The sequence below is a fragment of the Sarcophilus harrisii genome, chromosome X (assembly GCF_902635505.1).
Source record: "Sarcophilus harrisii chromosome X, mSarHar1.11, whole genome shotgun sequence".
NCBI lineage: Eukaryota > Metazoa > Chordata > Mammalia > Dasyuromorphia > Dasyuridae > Sarcophilus > Sarcophilus harrisii.
This window is the reverse complement of record NC_045432.1, coordinates 50,648,700-50,668,787: the sequence shown is the minus strand read 5'-3', so window position 1 is coordinate 50,668,787 and position 20,088 is coordinate 50,648,700. Positions and strand designations below refer to the sequence as shown.

General features: G+C 39.5%; 1 protein-coding gene across 2 annotated transcripts in view; it reads right to left on the bottom strand.

The window, feature by feature from the left end:
- TMEM185A (transmembrane protein 185A) overlaps positions 1-20,049 on the bottom strand; it is a 28,354-nt gene extending 8,305 nt beyond the window's left edge. The window contains exons 1-4 of one of the 2 annotated variants that reach the window (XM_031945221.1): positions 19,828-20,049; positions 10,337-10,402; positions 8,781-8,957; positions 7,019-7,226 (exon numbers count right to left, since the gene is read on the bottom strand). In XM_031945221.1, the coding sequence (XP_031801081.1) occupies positions 7,019-7,226; positions 8,781-8,957; positions 10,337-10,402; positions 19,828-19,865 (489 nt within the window). In that variant the 5' untranslated portion in view covers positions 19,866-20,049. The remainder of the gene's footprint in view (positions 1-7,018; positions 7,227-8,780; positions 8,958-10,336; positions 10,403-19,827) is intronic. The other variant, XM_031945222.1, reaches the window with a different exon arrangement.
- Positions 20,050-20,088: the final 39 nt, after the last annotated feature.

Genomic DNA, 20,088 nt, shown 5'->3' with positions numbered 1-20,088 from the left:
AGACTGCATGAATATACCATGTCACTTAATTTAGTTGGAGAGAGGAAATTGGTGGGCTGAGATCAGTGCTCTCTGAGATAAAATGGGCAGGAGGTGAAGCCAGGATCTAGGCCACGAGGATACCCTGTCTGGAAAATCCAAGTAATGATGATTATCAATCTTCTCTTCTATGTCTCCTCGGACATGATACTACAATGAAGAAAACCCGGCTCCAGAAATTTCATGACTGCTCATGCGACAGCTATAGGACAAAGATGTACCCATATGCCTGAATCTGTGTGGAAATCCCAGCATGAAGTGTTGGGAAGTACTCACTGCAGCGGTCCTCAAACTACAGCCCTGCGGCATCTGAGGACGATTATCCCCCTCACCCAGGGTTATGAAGTTTCTTTATTTAAAGGCCTATCAAAGTTTTTGTTTGTACTATAGTCCAGCCCTCCAACAGTCTGAGGGGCAGTGAACTGGCCCCCTATTTAAAAAGTTTGAGGACCCCTGCACTAGAGTATATTTTTCAAGTTTTGCTCTAATTGTATTTTTCTTTTAAAAAGACACAATGAAAGTGGTACCTTCGATAACATGTAGGACGGGAGAAAGAGGGTGATATTTCACGTGACAAAGTATAATGTATATAATATGGGCAGCTCAAGAGCATCATGTCTAAAATCTTCAATTTAGGGGGCAGCTAGTTGGTGCAGTGGGTAGAGCACCAGCCCTGAAGTCAGGAGGACCCGAGTTCAAATGTGATCTCAGACACTTAACACTTCCTAGCTGTGTTATCCTGGGCAAGTTGCTTAATCTCCCAATTGCCTTAGCAAAAAACAAACAAACAAAAAACCCCTTCAATTTAAAGGGCGATATGCACAAGAAATGAAAAAAAAAAGAGGCATGGATGGGCTAATCTACCACACAGGGAGTACCCAAATTGATGGGGATTACAGTCTAGTGAAATATTTACCTAGACAATCAAGAACTGAGGAGCTTCAAGTACAGTTTGCATTTTGAAAAGGTTCATATAATGAAAGAGAAGCAAGATCTTAGGATAGCTTAGAGGGCTAGCCTTCAAGCCAGGAAGCTCTAAATCCAAGTCGTGACCTCTTAGTGCCCTAGGCAACTCTCACAATAGGGGCCAATTATCCTGCATGACTGGAAGGTATCTCCCCAACAAGATTCACCCCTCCCTCACCGCCATGAAATCTCAGGTGCAGAAACCTCCTGGTCCCTCACCCCCAAACAACCAAAAGCATACACATAAAGCATCTATGAACTTTAAAAAGTACAATCAATGTAAGTGGTACCATGATATTGCATATTCTCATACAAATATTTGGCAGTATTTTTGAGAGCAGTTTTTAAAAAAGATAAATTTAGCCAATCACGCTAGCAGACTATAAGCTACATTATTATAGAGATAAAATGAGTGGTCATATATTTAGAATCTGAACTGTCTTTCATGTTTTTCTTTTTTCTAGTCTAGCCATGCTCATCAAATCAAAAGGCATTTATGAAGTACCTGGTATGTGGCAGGCTCTGTAACTTACAATCCCTATTTGCAATGAACTTACATTTTAAAGAGGGAGATAGCAAATAAATATATGGAAGCAAAGAAAGCTTAAATATAAAGTGAACAAAGACAAATATATACAAAGTCATTAAATATAAGGTAGGTTTGGAGGGCGGGTACAAGTGGATTAGGAAAGGCTCCATGCAGATGATACCTAAGTGTTGTTGTAAGGGAAAAGGAACTCTATGAGGTGGATGCAAAAAGGCAATGCTTTTCAGCCATGAGAGATATTCAGTATGAAGGCACAATTATGGGAGAAAGTATATATCATGTGTGAAAAACTAGACAGGAATCAAGTTTGGCTGGAGGGAGGGAAGTATAATGTTCAATGAGGCTGCAAAGGTATAGTGGAACCAGATTATATAGGGCTTTAAAAGCCAAAGAGAGGACTTCACCTTTTATCATAAAGACAACAAGAAACCAGTGGAATGGAATGAATAGGTCACATCTGCGCTTAAGAAACACAACTTTGTTTGTATATATAGGATGTATATATCCTATATAGTGTATATAGGATGGACTGCAGTGAGGAAAGAGTTGGAACAAGGAGACCAATAAGGTGGTTAATCCAGTAGTTCAGATGAAGGATGATGAAGGTCCGAATTAAATCTATGGGAGTGGAGAGAAGGCATTTGCCGAGATTTGAGAGATGCTGAGAAAGATGTTGAAATTTGACTGGATATGAGGGAGAGTGAGAAACCCGGGACATAAGTTTAAGAACTTGGACAATGAAAGGATTGTGGTCCCTTCCCTTAGGAAGAGGGGGGAGGGCTTGGGGGAAAAATAATGAGTTCAGTTTTAGATGTGCTGAATTTAAGAATTTAAGATATCCTTGGGACATTCAGTTTGAAATGTCAAAAGGCAACTGGCAAGGTAGAACTGTGGAAAGCAAAGTGTGAGGGGGTTGAGGAGGAAAGAGAATAACTTTGGAATACCTCCTATTGGGAGTAAGATAGAGAATCAATTATGAGTCTTTGACAAACCCAAAGATCCCAGCTTTTGGGATAAGAACTTACTGTTTGATAAAAATTGCTGGGAAAATTGGAAACTAATATGGCAGAAACTAGGCATTGATCCATACTTAACGCCGTACACCAAGATAAGGTCAAAATAGGTTCATGACCTAGGCATAAAGAATGAAATTATTAATAAATTAGAGGAACACAGGATAGTTTACCTCTCAGACCTGTGGAAGGGGAAGGTCTTTATGACCAAAGCAGAACTAGAGATCATTACTGATCACAAAATAGAAAATTTCAATTATACCACTGAAAAGTTTTTGTACAAACAAAACTAATGCAGACAAGATTAGAAGGGAAGCAATAAACTGGGAAAATATTTTTACAGTCAAAGGTTCTGATAAAGGCCTCATTTCCAAAATATATAGAGAATTAACTCTAATTTATAAAAAATCAAGCCATTCTCCAATTGAAAAATGGTCAAAGGATATGAACAGACAATTCTTAGATGAAGAAATTGAAACTATTTCTAGTCATATGAAAAGATGCTCCAAGTCATTATTAATCAGAGAAATGCAAATTAAGACAACTCTAAGATACCACTACACACCTGTCAGATTGGCTAAGATGACAGGAAAAAATAATGATGATTGTTGGAGGGGATGCGGGAAAACTGGGACATTGATGCATTGTTGGTGGAGTTGTGAACGAATCCAACCATTTTGGAGAGTAGTTTGGAACTATGCTCAAAAAGTTATCAAACTGTGCATACCCTTTGATCCAGCAGTGTTACTACTGGGATTATATCCCAAAGAGATTATAAAGAAGGGAAAGGGACCTGTATGTGCACGAATGTTTGTGGCAGCCCTTTTTGTAGTGGCTAGAAACTGGAAACTGAATGGATGTCCATCAGTTGGAGAATGGCTGAATAAATTGTGGTATATGAAAATTATGGAATATTACTGTTCTGTAAGAAATGACCAACAGGATGATTTCAGAAAGGCCTGGAGAGACTTACACGAACTGATGCTGAGTGAAATGAGCAGGACCAGGAGATCATTATATACTTCAACAACAATACTAGATGATGACCAGTTCTGATGGATCAGGCCATCCTCAGCAACGAGATCAACCAAATCATTTCTAATGGAGCAGTAATGATCTGAACCAGCTATGCCCAGAAAAAGAACTCTGGGAAATGACTAAAAACCATTACATTGAATTCCCAATCCCTATATTTATGCACACCTGCATTTTTGATTTCCTTCACAAGCTAATTGTACAATATTTCAGAGTCTGATTCTTTTTGTACAGCAAAATAACGTTTTGGTCATGTATACTTATTTTGTATCTAATTTATATTTTAATATATTTAATATCCACTGGTCATCCTGCCATCTAGGGGAGGGGGTGGGGGGGTAAGAGGTGAAAAATTGGAACAAGAGGTTTGGCAATTGTTAATGCTGTAAAGTTACCCATGCATATATCCTGTAAATAAAAGGCTATTAAATTAAAAAAAAAAAAAAAAAAAAAAAAAAGAGAGAATCAATTATGTAGGAATGAAAAGGGCTGCCTTGAGGAGCGATGAGGAAGATAGATAACATGGACTAAATCAGAATGGTGGTTAAGATATTCTGATTAGAAGGCAGGCTTTTGCCTCTAAATCTTCTATGACACAACTCAAGAAAGACTTTAATGTACAGAGAAGTGGAGGTATAAACCTTGCATTGCTAATGGTACAGTGTTTAGTCTCCTGCATCTTGTTAGGTTTATACATTAGGAGAAGAAGTTCATATGTTGTTTGTTTGCTTGTTTTTGGAGGGAGATGATTAATCCAGGGTATACCATGAAGAAAATGGATGCTGCCATTCCAAATAAAGGAGTCCTTAGCATGTGCTTCTCTAGTCTGGTGAGAGTTCCTGCCACATGGGAGAACAGTTGCTAGTACAATCAACTATCAGAAAATGAAACATGATAAAATGGTTATAAAGGAACTTTACAAGCACCTAGTCTCTTCTCTATGTCTAGCTAACAAGCCACTCTCTCACAACACACAGTGATGTTTTCTTTATCAAAGCTCCATTCTAATATTACAAATAATACAACGATAGGCAGGAATAAGGCAAACACATGAACTAAGAGATAGGCAGGTTTTGCCATGTTTTCCCTTCTAGTAGACAGGGCTGCCAAGACAGCGGCTCTGAAAAAGTTTTTCTTTAACTCCATAGTTAGGAATAGCTGTTCAATGTGCAACTCAGCTAGCATTTGTTTGTATACTTTATTTTCTCAGAAATTTTCATTTCATGAATGTAAACTGCTTGCATTTTTGTTCTTCTTCCCAGGTTATTTATACCTTCTAAATCCAATTCTCCTTGAGCAACAAGAAAACTGTTCGGTTCTGCACACATATATTATATCCAAGATCCACTGCAATCTATTTAACATGTATAGACTGCTTGCCATCTTTGGGGAGAGGGCGGAGGGAGGGAGGGGAAAAATCGCAACAGAAGTGAGTGCAAGGGATAATGTTGTAAAAAACTACCCTGGCATAGGTTCTGTCAATAAAAAGTTATTTAAAAAATAAAATAAAATAAAATAAAGCACTGCTGCTAAAAATAAATAAATAAATAAATAAAAATAAAAATATAGACAACTGTGAAAAAAAAAAAATTCATTTCAGGGACAGCTAGGTGGCGCAGTGGATAGAGCACCAGCCCAGAAGTCAGGAGGACTGAACTCAGACACTTAATACTTCCTAGCTGTGTGACTCTGGGCAAGTCACTTAAACCCAACTGCCTCAGCAAAAAGCAAAAAAAAAAAAAAATTAAATTTCATTTCAAGTCTGCAGACCATAGGCCAATGAGCTTGACTTCAATTTTTGGCTAAACTCTAAAACATATTATTCAAAAGGATGGCTAGGCAACAGTTTCTCAAAAAGGAAATTGATCACAAAGAGCCAGAAGGGGTTCAATGAGAATAGGTCATTCTAGGATTCCCTAATTCGTTCCTCAGACAGCATTATTAGACCAGTGGATGATTGGGGAATGCTGTTGTTATAGTTTACTCAGAAACAAGCAAAGTGTTTGACAAAGACTCGGGCTTTTCTTGTGGACAAGATGAGGAAATGTGGGCTAAGGACAGCTTATGTTTGGTGGCTCTCATATTTGGTGACTAGCCAAATGGCAAGAATGGTCATTAATGCTTCATCATCAACTTGGCCCAGGGATCTGTGCTTAGTCCTGTGCTATTTATCATTTTTATCAATGACTTAGATGAAGATTTATCTGCAGATTCAAAAAATATGCTACCTAACACAAAGTTAGCCGCTTAGTTAACATATTGGATAACAACATCAAGATCCAAAAAGATCTGAGCATGTTAAAATATTTTGGCTACATCTAGTAAGTTGACATTAATTAGAGACAAATATGAAGTGTCATACTTGGGTTAAAAAAATAACCCGACAAAATAAGAGAATTGCAGAAAAGTTTCTCTCTAGCTTTGAAAAAGGGGGAGGGAGGAACAATGGTCTAAAAGCTCAAAGGGTTGATGTGATATGGGGAGGGGGGAAGCTCCTGTAATCTTAAAAGGCATTAAGACACAGCTGCAAAAAATATCGAAGTGAAATTTATGCTATACTTTGCCCTGTCCAGACCATAGCTAGAGTACTCTGTTCAGTTTAGAGCACCACATTTTAGAAAAAGATAAATATAAGCTTGAGAGTGCCCAGAGAATCAAGCAGGATAGTGAAAAGCCTTTATAAAGACCATACCATCAAAGGACTAGATGAAGAGAATGAGGAAGTTTAACCTAGAGAAAAGGAGATGGGTATGGGGGGGTAGGTCAAGGTATGACAGCTGTTTCTAAGTACCTGAAGAACTGGTACATCTAAGAGGTATACTTTCTAGGCAATGTGGAACCAAGGGGAAGAGAAAGATTCATATTTGATGAAGGAAAGGTTTTCTAACAATCAGAGTTATCTAAAAGTGGAATAGACTGCCTTATACGGTTATCAGAAGGTAGTGGGTTTCTCCTCATCAGAGGCCTTCAAGCAGAGGCTAAATAAACTCTTGTCTGATAGGTAGTGGCAGGGCTTTCTATCACTGTAGGGGTGCTAGGCCCATGTGAAAGTTTTTCTCCACTGCTTACTCTTTCCATAGTCAAGAAGGAAGTTCAGAAAAACTAATAGAAACTTAGCCAATTTGATGAATATAAAATATTTTAAAATGTTAGAGGTAAAATCAAATAAACAACTTTAGACATAAAAATCTGCATAATTTTCTACTGGATCATTTTATTACTTGTACTTTTTTAAATGGTAAGAAAAGGATACTATTATTGCCATTTTCTTGTGTTCTTACACACACACACACACACACACACACACACACACACACACACACACAAAACTACACTAAATGACTGGAAGGAAATTCATGATAAAATGTCACCAAAAGTTTTAGTGCAAAATATCTACTTTCAGTTCATGAAATTTTACCTCAAGTGACCTGTCATGTCGGAATCCCCACACACAGGCTGCAACAGATACTGGGGAGACAAAGAACAGCGGCATGAAGACCAGAAGCCAGAAATGGCTTCCCCTCTCAATTCTGTCACAGACCAGAACCTCAAACATCAACAGGAGCAGGTGGATGCCCACGGCAATTAACATGGCTTTAAACTCCACACAGGTTTCTCCTTCTGCTCTAAAAACGGTCATGAGGGGAAGAAAAAAGAAAACACCAAATATCCAAGTTCAAATTTCAGTTAGAAATAAGTGTTCTGAGCAATTTAGAATGCTTTGAGAGACTTATTTGCAAAACAGTACCAAACATTGTATCGATATGAAGGAAAGTATAAAAGATGTAAATAAACTAAATTCCTTAAATGGAATGTGAAAAATATAAAGGAACCACCCCCCACATGTAATCAAATGATAGCTCAGACAAGCCAACTAGGCTGTGTCCCCTTAGAACTTCGTTCGTTATATGATTTGTAATTTTTTTTGAGGGGGGTGTCTAGGGTTGTGATTTCATGGGGAGAACATAAGAACATTAGTAAGTAAAATGCCACCGGATGCTTCACTGTCCTGGGAACCTTGTGCTAGCAACAGCTCCAGAAGATGAAAGGTGATAATCCTGACCAGGTTTAAATGCTGCCATCAGTATTTCTGCATAGGACTTGAAATTCAAGTGTCTAACTTTCTTTTCCCTGGAAATTCATTCATTCATTTATTTATTTAATTACTTATTATTAATCTTATTTTTATTTACTTAGTTATTACCACAGCCTCATACCCTTTTTGGTACTTCAGAATCAGAGTTTTAGAGCTGGAAGGACCTTAGAAGCCCAATTAACACAAGTGTTAGAGGGAGAAACTGAGGCCTGGAGAGGTTAAGTGATTTGCTCAGTTAGATAGGTGGCAGCAGTTGTCGGCAGAGTTGCGATGGGAACTTGGGTTCCCCGACTTTAAATCAGGCAGTCTTTTCACTGTGCCACGGTGCATTTATCAATAAATGAGAAACTCTGCAAACGACAGTCTATTTTTAACACAATTTAAAAGTCTCTAATTTCTCTAGAAAAACTGAGCAAGTACCAGGGAAGGGGTGGAGAGAAGGGAAAAGTAGGTAATTTACAATGCTGCTCTCTCCTGAGTCGAGAACTGCTTAGAAAGTATTGTTTCTAAAACCTTTGTGAAGTTAATAAGCAAGTAGAATTAGTCATCCTCACTTTACCAAAAAATAAACAAGAAAACGGCAGAGGCAGTTCAGTGTAGTGGAGCAACACTGGACTGAGAGGCAAGAGGCCAGGGTTCTAGCCCTGGCTCAGCCATTTCATCCCTCTAGGCCTCAGTTTTCTCACCTGCAAGATGGGAGGATTTAACTAGAAGATGTCTAAGATCCATTTCAGCCGCAACATTCTATTACTCTATGATTCAAAAAAATAGGAAAAAAAAAAACACAACACTCCAGGTTTATGCTCACATGACTATCCCGTTTTTCCCCTCTACAAGTCACATGCTCTGTATCAGAAAAAGTATTTTTTAAAATGCAGCTTGCTATCTTATGTGAAGAAAGAGCTCACATAAAATTACGATATACTTTTACAGCACAACCTTGTCAGCAACCATTAGTATTTACATATATAAAAAGGGTTTCTTACTAAAATGAAAAATCATTCACGTATCTATGACATGCATTTATTTCTGCTGAACTTAATCGAAATCTAATCATACACTCTCTCTGATAAAGCAAGCTTACCGATACTGGGGATTACGTGCCCAGACTCCGGTTCCAACTGAGGCGCCAACGATGACCATTAATTTCCACAGCCATATTGGAGCAAAGACAGCCCAATAACTCCACTGAATAATACCATCCAGCCGAAGGGCCAACAGCACGGAAAACAGCAGCAGGCAAGCATAGATGAGGAATTTACTAATAAAAATAAAAAATAAAAAAGGGGCAGGGGGAGGAAGAGAACAATTGAAAAGAATTCTTTTCTAACAAAATCTATAGCAAAAAGCAAAGCATGATTAACATCGTAAGAGACAAAAACTTAGGTTCCTTGAAACATAAAAATATTCTTACCCGGGGCTGTGGAGATTGGTTTTGCTTAACTTTCTTTTCTTTGTTAAAAGGGAAGATTCACTGGGAGTGGAAGGGGGTCATGGGCACATTCACAAATGACCAGGATGTAAAGACAAAAGGCATCGATTAAACTCTGCTTAAAACTTTTGCAAAAGAAAAATACTAGGCAAAAGCCATGTTCATAACCTAACATTAAACATGTATGTACATAATAATCAAAACTCACATAAAGTAATTAAAATATGCCCCTCTTGATGTCTTGAAAATACTTATATACACTTTTAATGAGGTATTTGAAGGGGCATATAATAAGACTACAAATAAATCCCCCCATCAGAATCTTAAAAGTTTCATTTAATCATCCTGACTTTAATTATTTGTAAGAGAAATTTTTCATGACAGAAGTAATAACAAAGACTTACCAAAAAGAATCATATAATACTTTAATTCTAAAAAGAGGTTTCAACAAGCCCTGGACCTATAAGGTATAATCATTGTAAGAGATGTTCCCCAAGCACAAAAAAAATCCTGCAGCATCAGATGCTATGACATTTCCTATGATTTTTAAATCCAAGGCTTGCCAATAAGATTGCAAAAAGGGCTTTGATTTCACCCCCAAACCAAAAAACAATCTACATTCTCCATCGTCCCCAGGTGGTGGTGGTAGTATTCAACTTTGGGCTCAGATCCTGGATTCGAATCCTAGATGTGATACCTACTGTTTATTTATATAACTGGGATAAATCCATTCACCTTTCTGAGCTTCAGCTTCCTGCTTTATAAAATGGAGCTAACTTCCACATTGAGCTACTATGGAGAAAGCGATCTGTAAAGCTATCTAACCATCATTACAAGGCTTCTAGACTTGGCAGAAACTTAGATGGAGGGCTCTGCTCAGGTCTTTACTTCCTGGCTCTTTCTTTTCACAAGTGAATAGACTGAAAAAGATAAAAAGAGCCAGAGGAAGAAACAGCCGGTAATCAATAATATGTTTTGGGAAGCCAACTTGGTCAAACTATAAAAGCTCTTCCATCTGTTCTCAAGACCTCTTCTCTTCCAGGAAAGAGTAGTCTTCTTACCTCGACTCCTATCTCAAGCAGAATTTGGGGGGCAGGGGAGGAGAGGGGAAAGAACACAACAAATGCTTCTTTTTCCCCTTGCATTTTTTAAACCAATACATTTCGTTTTAATACAGTCAACAGACATAGACAAACCAGTATACTTACTATGTACAACCTGTGTCCCTCTGCCATACTCTGCCCCGGTCAGACTTCCTTGATGCCAGAAGAGAGCTGGGGGAAGGGAGGGAGGGAGGGGGTTTCCCATCTCTCTCTTGACACCTCCTGGCTGTGTAACTCTGGGGAAATCTCGGCACCAATTTCTTGGTGTTTCAGCCAACTCTCTAAAACTCTGAGGGGCAGAGAAGGTACTGCCCAGCATTGGGAGAGAAGTTCCTTTACCTAGGAGTTCCATTTACCAATGAAACCCCAGGTCCAGTTCCTAACCCTACCCCTAATGTTTTGTGTAACCCATCCTTTGTTAAAAACACAGGCTGCACGGCTATTGTCATGCGGAATCTAACTTGGAGCCCCCCACCCAGCTTACTTTCCTTTACTTACTTGTAGTTGGTACATAGATTACTCTTGCTTCACTCTACATCTCTGCCTATAATTTTCCTTCATATTTTTAAATATTCTTTGTTCCTTGTGAGGAGCTGACAATTTGCATGCAACAATCAATTTATACATTACTTCTAGATACTAAGATTCTTCTTAGGAGCTTCCTAGGCTTGATGATACATTTTCAACAACAAATTGTCTTATTTAGGACATTTCTATTCTTGACACCAAGCAGAACTTTGTGAACAGTAAACAAAGTCTTTGAACAGAAATTTCAACTAGTTTAATTTCAAATGCAAAAGTGTATTACATACTATAGAGTAATATCTATTATTATACTAACAAGGAAGAATATTAAACCATTGGTATCAAATGCAAATAGAAATGGATCCTTGTAGGAGATATACTGATGTGGATAACTAGAAATTAACATCATCTCTGTTGCTACTGTATTTTTATTTATTTCTTTAAACCTTTTCCAATGAGACTTTTATCTAGTTCAGCAGGCTCGTACTGAGGACGGCAACTCAGAATTAAACTATAGCATAAAAACAAAATTAATGTGGTTCATGATACGACTAGCCCTTGAGAGCTGATAGAATGAAAAAGCAATCTGTAGAACTGAATTAAACATTGAGAAACAAACACAATTACTAACATTGTTAACAAAACGGAAATATTTTTATCAGTACTCTGAGTAGAAATGGGCAACGTTGAGTAACAAACAAATGGCCCAGATTAAGGAGCACATATTCTGAATTACCATTTAGAGCAAAGGTGGTTCTGGAATTTAATTCAGGGTTTTGATTTGATTTGATGAATATTTCCCAAGTCCCAATGTCCCATATATTGCTGCTCTTCCCGTGTCTATTTATGGCAAACAAAAATGCCAAGCTTTTAGACTAGGAAAGCTACCTCGGGGAATTTTGAGACACCTTTGCCCCTGCTACCTGTGCACTCACTTTTAAAGAGCCCAGGTATGCTTACATTGGAGAAAAGTAAAACTACTCTGCTTAGGCTGCCTTTATGGTTTCCTACCCAGGCTCGGGGTTATTTCCAAAGAAGATTTTCAAAAAGGTTTTGAGCAGTGCCAGCATCACTGAATTAAGTGTATACCCAGTGTCCCAGGGGGACTTCTTTAAAGGCCAACAGTCATTTGGATTTATGTACTTTCATCTGTGTGTGGTTTTTTGCCTGCAGAGTCTAGGCTCCAATCAAAGCACCTCCTAAAATGAAAGTTCCTTATGACATAATGTGGTTACTTGCTTCTGAATTAATTTCTAGAAGCGGATCAGGTTGACAGCAGTGAAATATCACTAAGGTTGTTATAGGGAAGACTTGGCTTTTTATAGATGGTTTGGGACGAGAGAGAGGAAAAAAACACCACATGCAAGGGTAAGGAAGGAGTGTTCCCTCAACCAAATGAACAGCTGGCTAAGAAGATGGTATCTGAAAACAGGATTTGGATTTCTGAATCACAGCTTAAAATATAGCAAGAATGGGCTCCCGGCCAGGGAGATTTTGTGGCTGGTAAGAATCTCCTTGCCTTGAGTCTTGCAAATCTAATTAGAAGAATTTCAAATTGAAAGGGGGAAGGAGAAAATTGCCTTCGTATCTATACCAAACTAGATACCATAAGGGTAGCTGTGATGTGGGATGGACAGCAGTAGAGATGCCTAGCAATCCGGAAGACAAAATCCAATGAAATCACTAGCAAGAGAAAAACTATGGCCCAGAACGCCTGCACATAAATACAAAAAGCAAGCCAAACTACCCAGCTGACTGCAATGAGGCAAATGGGCAATCACTACAATGTGGCTCTGGAAGGATATACCTTCATCAACAGAAACCACTACTGACCCTGGGTTTGATCTCTGAGGCCAAACATAAAAGCCCCATCTCTTTTTCACATGATAGCTCCTCAGACATTTGCAAAACATTGCAAAAGTTTCTGACTACTTCAAATACTAGGATTCTGATGGTAGACATTTGTTGTTATTCAGTCTTCTTTCAGTCATGTCTGCCTCTTAGTAACCCCATTTGGGGTTTTCCTGGCAGAGATGCTGGAGCAATTTGCCATTTTCTTCTCCAGCTCATTTTACAGATGAGGAAACTGAGGCAAACAAGATGAAGTCACTTGCCCAGGGTCACCTGGCTAGTTAATATCTGAAGCCAGATCTTTAAAGCAATCTTCCTAATTCTAGACACTGCCCTATCTAGCTTCCTCATTGATGACAGCATTTTTATTTTCGTGTTACGTGTATTTTTCAGGTAATATTCAAAGTGAAATTAAGAGGTGGCCTCATTCCAAGGATAACCCCTCTCTTTGCTCAAGCAATCCCATTCTATCTCTTCTCCTTCCCTACTGTCTATAAGCATGCCCATTTCTCTTTTATCCTCAAAAAATCCTTACTTGATCCTTCTATTCATGATAAACTGTCTTTTCTACCCCTTGTGGCTAAGTTTCTCAAAAAGGCCTTCCATAATAAGTGTCTTCACTTTCCTTCCTCTTATTCTCTTCTTAACCTACCTCATTATTCCACTGAAACCGCTTTCTCCAAAGTCACCAATGATTTCTTATTTCACCCAATCCAATGGCCTTTTCTTAATCTTTATTGTCCTTGACCTCTCTTGGGTTTTTGCCATCATTGCTCCATCTCTCATCCTTAATGCTCGCTTCCCTCTAAGGCAGGGGTCCTCAAACTACGGCCCGCGGGCCAGATGTGGCAGCTGAGGACGTTTATCCCCCTCACCCAGGGCTATGAAGTTTCTTTATTTAAAGGCCCACCAAACAAAGTTTTTGTTTTGACTATAGTCTGGCCCTCCAACAGTCTGAGAGACAGTGAACTGGCGCCCTATTTAGAAAAGTTTGAGGACCCCTGCTCTAAGGTGTTCAGGATGCCCCTCTCCTGGTTTTCCCTTCTACTTATCTGACTGTTCCTTCTCAGTCTCCTTCTGTGGATCCTCATCCAGGTCACATCCTCTAACCATATGTGTCCTGAGCCCTCTTCTCACTTCTCTCTATGGTTTTACTTAGTGATCTCCCACATCTATTTTGCTCTGACTTCTCTGCTGACCTCCATTCCAGAATTTCCAACTGCCTTTCAGACATCTTGAACTGCAGGTCAAATAGACATCTTAAACTCAACTTCTCCAAAATCGAATTCATTATCTTGCCCTCAAGCCCTCCCCATCTTCTACCTTCCCTACTACTGTAGAAAGAACACCACCTTCCCAGTCCTAAAGACTTTATGCTCATCCTCCACTGCTCACTCTCTTCCCCCTAACCCATCCCCATATCCAATCTATTGCTAAAACCTGTCAATTCCATCTCTTCTAACAAGGCTGCCATCCTGAGGCAGGCCTCTAGTCAGTCACTAAAGTGATTTAGGTTCCTAAAGCACAAATCCAAACCTCTATTCTATAAACTATTGCCTCCAAGAGCAAATACAAAATTCCCTAACAGTTTAAAGTCCTTCATAACCTAGGCTCCCCCTACCTTTCCAGTCTTCTTATATCTTACTTTGCTCCAGTGATACCATTCTCCTGGCAGTTCCTTGACACTCCACCTCTCAGTTCCCATCATTGTTCTCCAGCCTCACTGTCACCTACTGCCTGCCCTGGCTTTCTTCAAGTACCAATTAAAATCCCAATTTCTCCATGAAATCTTTCCCAACCTCTGTCAATTTTAGTGCCTTCCTGCTGTTATTATTTTTAATTTATCCTGTCTACAGCTTGTTTGTACCTATTTGTTTACTTATTATCTCCCTCATTAAAAGGTCAGGGACTATCTTTTGTATCCCCAGTGTGGTGCGAATAGTAGGTGCTGATGTTTACAGCCTGAATGACTAAAAACTAAAGAACTGGAGAAAGAAATATTATACTCAATTCAGTCAGTGCAGTTGATGCTCAATAAGTAGATGACAGAGGCCCATCTATTCAATAAGCTTTATATTACAATTCCTCCAAATTAATATTACTGAGCGACTGAGCCACTGCTTATCCACACAGATTCAACATATAATTAAAACTTACAAAATGTAGAGCATGAAACCTACTTGGGTTTCCTCTAGATTCTTTGATTCTGATCCACTCCTAATGCTAGGGATAGGGAAGGGAGGGGGATAGGTTTGGCAGTGGGCTGACACGACAAGAATGCTGAATTTCACAACCCAGCTGTGTCACTTTACCACCTCAGGGACCTTGGGCAATTAACTCCATTTTTATGTCCATTAACTTTTGGACAGGTTGAGTTTAAGACGTCTATTTGACATCCTCAGTAGCAAAATGTGGAGGGGTAGAAGAGATCCAATGATTTGTCAAAAATCTTTTTACAACCAGTTGTGGAATTTAATTCTAGCTACACCATTTAAAAAACATCACCCATTAGAAATAGAAATATTTTGATGACACCTATTAAAGTTCAACCGTCATCCTGCTGCTATTCATTTATACTGCCATGGCTTTAAAAGATGTTACATATGGAATTTTTAAAAGGACTAGCTGATGAGCCCCATCCTCTCCTTTCCTCTCTTCTTTCCTAGACCCCCTTCCCTTTGGCTTCATTTAACAATCCATACCAGAAAGATGCTGACCCTGAACTCTTAATTTGTTTGGGGGAAAAAAAAAAGGATGCCAAGATCTCAATTCTATCCTAGAGTCTGAAGCTTCACAAGTCCCAAAGATGGCTCTTAGGCCACAGATATTGGGCAGCCTTTTTTTTTTTATCCCCTGCAGTGTCTCTGAAGCAATAAGGAATCTCTAGCTTCCATAATTCTGGGAAATGACAAATGTAGTTACACTGACAGTGGATAAAAGTAAAGCAGAAGCTACTCTGAACTGAAGTTTAGAAATCCTATGACTAAGGTGCCCCAGCCATCAGAAAGCTTCACTCATGCAGGTAATGACTGTTGATGAAGCCAACATATCTGATTCAGCAGGTCTTAACTTGCTACGAAACTAGAGAGTAATTGTGAAAAGAATTTCATGATGCTAGAAATAGGCACACAGCTGTTACCTGGTAACTCAGCCTGCCCATTTGAGTACTGGGAAATCAGTATCAGGCCTAACCTGGAAAAAAACATCCCGGTCACTTCAACTGCTATAGCATGGGAGGTGGAGCAGAGGGAGAACACTATTCCAGAGTCAGAAGATTTGGGTCTCCTATTGAGTTTAGGGACCTGTCACAGCTTTGGGCTTCTCCTGTGCAATATAATGACAATTTGTTTCTGATAGACAGGGATGGGTGTGGGATACCCATGTTTCACGAATTCATGGAACTAGGTGTAAAAGTAATTAGCAGGAGGTTTCCCCTAAAGGCTCCTAGATTGTAGGATTCTGTGTGGAACATGATAGTACTACTCCTGGAGCCAAGAGGAGTTTTATTAATCATCTTATCCACAGGTTCTTAACCTTTTTGGGAGTCACAGATCCCTGGGGCCATCAGTCTGGCAAAACCTATAGACCTCTTCTCCGAATGTTTTAAAATGCACAGAGTAAAATCAAATCAAATACCTGGATTTACAAAGGAAACCAACCATACAGAAATACTATTATCTTTTTAAAAATATAAACACATGGAATCTAGGTTAAGAATCCCTGATCTAAGTAAATCCTGTTGTTTTACAATCACATTCCAAAGAGTGACTCAATTATTATCAATGGCAAAAAAAATCAGAATGAAATACTCTTTCTTTTTTATGTAAAGAGTATTTTATTTTTTCCAATTACACGTAAAGACAATTTTCAACACCCATGTTTTATAAAATTTTGAGGTCTAAATTTTTTCCTCTCCCCAAGACAGCAAACAATCTGATATCCCAATATTCTTTTGACCCTTTTAAAAACTGAGCAAAATAAGGCAGGGACCCAGGCTTTCCAGCACAAGCTTTCTCCCTAATTCAGGATTGCAAAGTAAGTTACCTGTGGGCAAGCGCAAGGTGTATGTGTGGTTTTTCATCTTTCTGTACCTAGAACAATGCCTGACATATCCTTACCCACCAGCTGGGAATAGGAAATGCCAATCAAGGCTGACATCTATTAAATCATGGAATGGGTTCCTGAGGAATTGTCTGAGGTTAAGTAACTTGCTCAATGTCACTGTGATACTGTATCTTGGTGGCACTTTACTGACATCTTCCTTATTTAAAGCCCAGAACTCTTTGCACTACACCAGGTTATTGCTATGCCTGGAACACAGTTGGGGCCTAATGTTTGTTGAAAAGCACCTGGTATGTATCTGAAGGACCTTTCATAACATGTATGAAAGGATGTTTAAAAGGCAAGTCTATTGTGCAAAACATCTCAAACTCTTTTTGATAATGCTGACTACAACCTTTCTATGCCTTAATCTCACTAAACTGATTTGTTAACATTATCAATCAACCATCTTAAGTTTCAAGAGAAAAAAATAATGGAATCTCTATATAACCCAGTTCATTCTCAATGAATTCCAAGTGTGCTAATACAAAAATATAGTATAAAAGTTAAAACCATGACACAAAAAAATTAAAGATTTCAAGAATGTATAGGTGGTAGTAGAATTAAAATAATTATAAGTTTATGATTGGCATATCTGTATTTGGAGATATGAAATTTTCTTATACTAATTTCAAAAAAAAACTCAACATACCCAAAATGTTTCAAAAATAGAAAACAAACCCTCCAGCTAATATTTCTGTACCTCCAGCAGCAAAGTTCTCCTTGTTAATCCCTTTAGTCAGAGAATTTACAGGTTGGAAGGTAGAAGGGACCTTGGAGATCATGTAGATCCCAGGTCACAAAGAGGCAAGGATCTGAACCCAGGGTCATCTGACTTCCCAATCCAGTGTTATGCCATAGATAATTACTTCCAATTCCTTTTGAATTCTGAATTGTTGGATTATTATCCAATGAATTTTGGAACACTTTTTGACAAGGAAGTGCTATACAATCAGTCACATTTCTGGTGAGAGATCCAACTTCCAGTACTGATAGATAAGACAAATAGAGGAGTGGCTCCAGGTCCAAAGCAGGTTTCTAAACTCTAGAGCAGAATGCTTGCTTCCCTGGGGCACCCCCACCCACCCACCCACCCACCTGGAGTTTATCTGCTCCAAGTCCCTCATTTTACTGATAAGGAAGGAAACCTGGGTCCAGGGAGATTAAGTTATTTGTACAAGATAACAGAGGATCTGAATTTAGATCCTCCACTCCAAAACTAGTATTCTGTCCAATGTACCAAGAGCTCAGCTTTTAATTAGTGTTCTCATTATCTAAAGAAACTAAAACTAAAACTCATTACTTTTTGGTCCTTCCTTTCTGATTCTGCACCTTCAATCAATTCTTTATGTTACCAAAATTCTTTTGTCTCCATACATCTTATCACACCATTCCTCAAATATCCTGAGTGTTTTTTTTTTTCATTGCTTATCAAATCAGGGTCAAATTCCTTTTTTCTAGCATTCATGGGCCCCCACAATGCTATCATAACTTCATTTTACTTTTCTTTAGGCATCATATGCTGTTCTCCACCTCCACCTCATCTACATCTCTGTTCACAGAATTCCCTAAATCTGGAGAGCCACTCCCTAGGCCCTTTCTTATCTTACATTTCTAACTTTATCCTTTAAAGCCCATCTTAAACATCACCTTCTCCAAGAGGTTCTCCCTAATCCCCTTCATTGTTTTGAAATTCTCTAATGCACTTAGTGTGTAATGTATACCAGTTCCATCCCACCCCCCCACAAACACTTAGACAGAAATCTATGTTTTATTTAGACTTTGCGGGATCTTCCCCTCTCCTTTAGTACCATGCTCGGCAAACAGCAGGCACTTAACGTGTTTGGTAAATGAATGAATGAATGGGGATCAACCCTAGCTCTTAGTTGCTTTCCTAGTAGTGCAAAAGTCATTTCTGAAGTTTTGAAAAAGTCCTCTGTTCCCCATATGACATACCTACGAAGCCAATGATGATGCAGCCCATTTCTATAACACACAGACACATACACATAAGGTACATACATTCTCTCTCTTACAATCCACTACAAAGTAAGCCATCTATCTCTGTTACGCAACATCCAATGACCTTTTGCTTGCCACAGGACTTTTGTCTAGATTATGGGGTGCAGGTTCCACAGAGGCACTGCTGTATATAGGAAGTTTGGTTCATTACTAATGTGGTGAGGAAAATCATGACTTCTCTGTCTCAGTTATCTGAAATGAGGAACCTAGTTCTTGCTTCAGTCAGTCAAGGAACATTTATTAAGCCCATGCTATGTTGTCAATATTGTGCTAAGCTCTGGGATTCAAAAAAAGGCAAAATCAGTCTACTCTCAAAAGGCATTTAATTTAATGAGGGAGACAAGATTCAAACAATTGCATACATATGTTTTACACACACAGACACACAGTGTAAATGGGAAGTAATCACAGAGGGAAGGCTCTAGCAACACTTATCAAACAGTATACTGAAGTAAGAAGGTGGAAAATTCTAAGTTTCTCATTAAAAGATTCTATGTAAGGCAAGTCCCCGTGTATCTTGCAATCAGTTCCAGGCTGGGTTCCAGATATAAATTCAGCAAGATAAATGAACAAAAGAAAATTAAGGGAGATCAAAGGATAGGGTTGAAAAATCAAGGGAAACCTTAGGGGTGAAAGAGCAGGGTGGTAACACAAGGGTGAAACGAAAGAGGTTTGATGCTGTGCCCTGGAGGGCAGAGGGGGTGAGAGAAGGAAAGAACAAGACAACGAGAAGGAAGTGGTGAAAACAATGAAGGGGGGGTGGGGGGGAAAGGCGTGGAAGCGATCTGTTGGCAGTGTGTGTCTGTGTGTCCGTGTGTATAAACTGACAAACAAGTTGAAGGCAGACGGTCAACGTCTGGCCTAGGAGGGTCAGGGGAATTGATGGTATTGTCAGGAAAATGAAGGGGAATAGGGGTCGTTTCTAGGGAAGGACCTTTAAATAGGGGGAGAGAAAGCAGTGGGGCCCACAGATCGAGCCCCGGGATCTCTTTCCTGGTTCCCCCCAAAGCTGTTCTCGCTGCTTCCCCCCATCTCCAGCTTCTTCCCTCCCGGTGTCCCTGGCCCTTTACTTCCCGGGGGGCGCTGCGCGGCCTCACCTTGGGTTAAAGTCCTGAAAGAGGCCCCTCAGGTTCATGGCGAAAAACTTCGCGGCTCACTCCTCTCCTTCTTCCCCGACACCGCTCCAGTCGGGCGTCACAACGGATTCATGGTGCTACCCGTCCCGCCGTTGCTCCGGGTCCGTGTCTTTCCTCCTATGCCTCAGCCTCCTCCTCCTCCTCCCCCTTCTCCTCCTCCCGAGGCCTGAGAGGCCGCCTCCTCTTCCCCCCCCCCACCCCCAACTCCTCCCTAGCCGGCTT